This window comes from Arachis duranensis, chromosome 7 (genome assembly GCF_000817695.3).
Source record: "Arachis duranensis cultivar V14167 chromosome 7, aradu.V14167.gnm2.J7QH, whole genome shotgun sequence".
In the NCBI taxonomy this organism is placed as follows: Eukaryota; Viridiplantae; Streptophyta; class Magnoliopsida; order Fabales; family Fabaceae; genus Arachis; species Arachis duranensis.
Genome location: NC_029778.3, coordinates 4,599,166 through 4,604,500, shown reverse-complemented (window position 1 = coordinate 4,604,500; position 5,335 = coordinate 4,599,166). Strand labels below are relative to the sequence as shown.

Genomic DNA, 5,335 nt, shown 5'->3' with positions numbered 1-5,335 from the left:
AATTCTTTCGCGAATATTTGTTCATATATATTTATACATATATGTATTATTATAAGTCTATAGTTAAAATATGATGATCATACATGCTTATCCATATCCACTATGATTTTTATATATATAAGATTCACATCACCAATGACAATGTATATAACTATTTGACATTTTATCTCTCTCTCTCTCTTTTTTTTTTTGCCCTTTTGTTAGGAAATTTATTGATAAATCTTAATCCTCATCACCATCATTATGAATTTCATCATTGATCTTAGACCACACTTCCCGCCGCCGTTTCGGTTGCTTTAGTTATTTTTGTGGACGTGAATTATACTCAATTAATCATAATTCTTGCAAATTTGAATTTGTCTAAACAAGAAGCAATTTGCTGGGGACATTAATAACATTAATTCTTAATTAGGCCTGGATTCATTGTGGTTAATTGATGGGTAATGTTTAAGTCAATTAAGAACAAAATTGTGTCAATTACAAATCATGATGTTGTTTTGGTGGTTTTGACGGCTTTTTTCCGCAGCCAGATATTGGGTTTACCTTATTATTACCAATAATAATAATAATAATAACCTATTAACTCTTGTATAGTTTCAATGCATTTATTGAGTGGTATGTGACATGTAATTTTTGTGGTTGCTGGTTTTTACTTTGAAGATTTCAACTTGGATAACGTTGGACAATCCAGGTCCATAAAATACATTGCATGATTCAATTCCATATATTCTTATAATCTATTATGTGGTTGAGATTATAAATTAACTAGGCTTAGTCATATGGAGGCTGGCAATGGAAAACTTAAAACATCATTCTTTGTTGCCACATAATTCTTGAGTCCGATGCGCCAAAAACTAATACATCACAAATTGAAACTCTATTTAAAAATTTATCATTTGTTATTAGATTATTGTATGTACAAAATAGATTTCAGACTCTTAGATAGCGTTTGATATTCAGTATTTCGGTATCATATTTGTTAACTCAGAAATTGGTACTAAAATTTATCTCTGTTTTCAAAATTTTAGTATTTCAGTACCTCCAAAAAGTAGGGACACAGGGAATTAAAATTTTAGAAACGGAGACTGAAATTTTAATAACATTTTATACCTAAAATATCTTCATTTCAATTAATTAATTCTAATTTTACCCTTTGTACAAATTAAATTAGAGCTTCATTCTTGTTTCAATTTATGTTTCCCACTTTACACCAAATAAAATACTGAGATTTATTTCAATATTTGTTTTTGAATTTCTGTCTCTCAATTTCAATCTTTCCGTCTCAGTTTCTCTACCAAACGCTACCTTAGCATTTACTTAAATAGACGAGTGAGTTAACCATTTGATCAACCCAAATTGATTACTTAAAACATCGTTTGATTTTGTGTATATACATGAATTGGTCATCGAATATAAGTAGTTCACATCTTAGGAAAACATTGTTTAGGAGATATGTCGGATTTGATTTGATTGATTAATTGATTCATGCTACTAATAATGTTACTGAAGTAAAACATGTAAAAAAAAAAAAAAGAAGTTAAAAACAAAGTTTTTTTTTTTAAATGAAATGTCTTATATTCGAATATCCGATCCGATATGATTTTTGTAGCATGAATCAGATTGAGATTTTGGTCAGATCCAATATGATCCGTGAATACTCCTATGCATAAACTATAATCTAAGTCTATATTCACTAAACAGAACAATTCAATTGCATATAATCTTCCAATCTATTATGTGGTTGAGATTATAAATAAACTAGGCCTAGTCATATGGAGGCTGGCAAAGCAAATCAAATTGGAGAACTTAAAACATCATTTGATGACCTTTTCTTGAAATTTGTTGTGTATAAACATGAATTGGTCACAAGGAAAAGATTTGTTTTGGAGATATGTTAGATTTGATTGATCAATTCATTCATGCTACTAATTATCATATGATTAAATATCAAACCAGAACTGTTTGCATTTTACAATTTCATTTTGGCAACACTCCATAAATAAATTAATTAAGTCATGGAAAAATTCAAGTTCATTGCAAAAGTTTTTTTTTTTTTTGGTTTCCCACGGTATCCCCCAGCCCGGCAGGCCAAGGACTAATCCGCCACGGTACTGAGCTCCATTTAAGGGTTTGCCGCTGGCCAATGGGTTGCTGCATGCACAAGGCGGGATTCGAACCCCCGACACTTGCTTAAGCGGACTAGTGAGCTAACCACTAGACCAACCCAACTTGGTTAGTTCATTGCAAAAGTTACCAAGTGTTACACATGTATGGAGGCCCAAATTATTATTATACTCTAGTATTCATGCTTCATATACCAACAATGAAGATAAAAGAATCCATGACTAAACAATAAACTTAACAAGTTATCTATGTGTATGTAACCAACGCCAATGTTGGTCTGCTAATAAGCAAATTCATTCCTTTTCCAAAGCGATTTCGAGTTTGAACTCTGGAGACCGGAAAAATGTACCAGAAGAAGCCGTCACAGTTACTCAAGCACGATTAGTCGAATCGTTGTGCTCTTCATATGCCGCTTGCATTTTGGTAAACGGTAGAAAAGTGGCAGCATTTGCTTCAGCCCAATTCAATAATCATTTCTTGATTTCACTACAACATAAACCTCCATTAGTACACATTGAGAATATCTACATTTGACTTCAACATGTACTTGGAAGGATGTTTACAAAGATTTTTAGGATCCTATATCATTACCAAAACTTTTTGGATCTGTCACAAGGATGCCACACCTGCAAACCATTCCTAGCAAAACGGCTAGTTCGCATCTTGAAGCATCCACAATGTATTGGATTAAAAGAATGACATTGAATGTCATAGTTGAATTTGAAAAAAGAGAATGTATAAATCATACCAGTAAAGTAGGTACTGAGAGATTAATTATCATATTCATGAGCATGAAGAAAACAGCACAAGACATTCATAATTGGATAGTTAAAGGAAGCATACATCTTTCTTTCTTTTCTTTGTTACCAACCAGGGCCGCAATGCTCGCCTTATATATGCGAAACCTGGACAAAGAGGAGCATTAACACACTATTGTTCCACATCTCAATAAATAGTTCAAATGAAGCACATTAAGATAACAACACTTGAAGATAGAATGTTCAACCTTTTCATACCGGGAATTCGGTGCAAAGTGTTGTAATGTTCCAAGTTCCAACATTTACATCACCCCAACAATAAAATCCCTTAGACATTGTCTTCTGGCACAAACCCCCTCTGCAGCATTTCGTCATGAAAACGGAATGCCTCTTTCAGATTGTCTTGAGAAACGTGCGCATTGATCAATGCTGTGTACGTCGATTTATCAGGATTGATTCCTTTGTCAATCATCATACGTAATACCTTCTCAGCCTCTTCCATTCTGCCTTGCCTACAATACCCGAATAGAATCGCATTGTATGTGATAACATCAGGCAGTATCCCTTGTTGAACCATGTCGTTGATCAACATAAAAGCTCTGCCAAGGTTCTCTTCCTTTACAAAACCATTTATAAGAGTATTGTATGTAATACCATCAGGAGAAACTCCTCCCGAAATCATCCTGTTCAAGAAGTCATCAGCCTTCGACACATCACCAGCTCTCAAATAGCCCTTTAAAATGGTGTTGCAAGTAACCAGGGAGGGTTTAATATCTTTCTCTACCATTTCATCCCACAAGCCGAATGCTTCGGACATAAGACCTAAACTGCAAAATCCGTTTATTAAAATGCTAAAAGATATGTGATTTGGCACTATATTCCTACTTAACATATCTGACCACAATTCCTTAGCTTTATCCATTTCACCAATTTTACAGAATCCATCAATCAATGTATTATATGTTACAACATCTGGCTTAAGGTTTCTCTGAGTCATTGTCTCGAATAACCCGAGTGCTTTATTCATATTCCCATCCTTGCAATATCCATGGATGAGAGTGGTTAGAGTGTAGAAATCAGGAAAAACTCCTCTTTCCACCATCTCCTTAAACAACTCATCGGCATCAGCAAGCATTTTCCCCTTGCACAATCCATTCAGTAGCGTATTATACGTAACCACGTCCATGACGCATCCCTGCTCCACCATTTCATTCCGCATTCTTAAAGCCTCAAGCATTTTTCCGTTTCTACAATATCCGTCTATAAGAATGGTATAAATCACGGTATCAGGAACCGAACCAGAACCCCTCATGCTATTAAAATACGCCAAGGCACGATCAAGATTCCCATTCCTGGAGAACACACCTATAATTGAGCTGAAGCTAATCGAATCAGGAACAACTCCATGATGCAACATTTCATTAAAAACCTTTTCAGCCTCCCGAACATTATCCTTCCGACAACTCTCCACAAGCAAGGGGTTAAAAGTTGTGGCATCAGGGCTCAATCCATTCGCCAACATCTCATCCAAAACTTCCCTCGCCCTCGCATAGTTACCCTTCTTGCACAATCCATTGATAATAGCATTATAAGTAAAAATCCCGGGTCTTAACCCCTTGCTTGCCATCGAATTCATCAACTCGAATGCCTTCGACAAGAGCCCCTCGCGACAATGAGCATTGATCAAAGTATTATAAGTCACGCCATCAGCGAAAACACCCTTATTCTCCATACCATCCAAAAAATCCTTAACATATTCCAATCTACCATCTTTACACAAAGCATTAACCATAATATTAAGAGTATAAACATTAACATGCATACCACTATTCACAACACTATCATACACATTGAATGCCAAATCAACCCAACCAATTCTCACAAGTGCACCAAGAAGAGCATTGCATGCATTGATGGAAACACAAAACCCTCTACCCCTCAACAATTCAAAAGCTTCAGAACCTTCTCTAAGCTTCCTAGATTGAACATAAGTCCTTATCAACAAGTCAAAAACACTCACATTGACATTGGAACAAGAATCACCATTGATCAATGAATCGATGATCTCGCGGCGCGTGACTCCGCTTTTCCTGATCATGCGGAGGAGCAGGGCCTGAGCTTCCGGAACCTTCCTGAGGCGGACAAGCGCGTGGACCATTGCGCCCAGTGAGCGCGTGGAGTGTTTGAGGTTGGGAGAAGGGAAGGAAAGGGCATGTAGGAACCTGTTGACCAAGGTGGGATTTTGATGGCACCGGCGGAGAATATCGACGATGAGGGGAAATGGGTCGGAGCGGTTAAGGTTGTTGTTGAGGTGGTTGTGGAGGGAGTTGAGGTTGTTGTGCTTTAAGCTGAGGAGAACCTTCTCGACCAAGAAGGGGTCAGAGAGAGGAGGGTATGGTGGCGGCAGAGAGTGGGTGGAGAAGGAAGATGGGAAAAGGTGGCGGAGACGGCGG

At 36.7% G+C, this 5,335-nt stretch overlaps 1 protein-coding gene across 1 annotated transcript; it reads right to left on the bottom strand.

Moving 5' to 3' along the window:
- Positions 1–1,999: 1,999 nt before the first annotated feature.
- Positions 2,000–5,331, bottom strand: LOC107496593 (pentatricopeptide repeat-containing protein At5g01110; the record flags this gene model as incomplete). The annotated part of the gene is made up of 3 exons (XM_021126614.2): positions 2,000–2,610; positions 2,968–3,029; positions 3,131–5,331. A coding segment is annotated over one exon (2,121 nt), but the record flags the coding sequence as incomplete, so codon positions are not given.
- Positions 5,332–5,335: the final 4 nt, after the last annotated feature.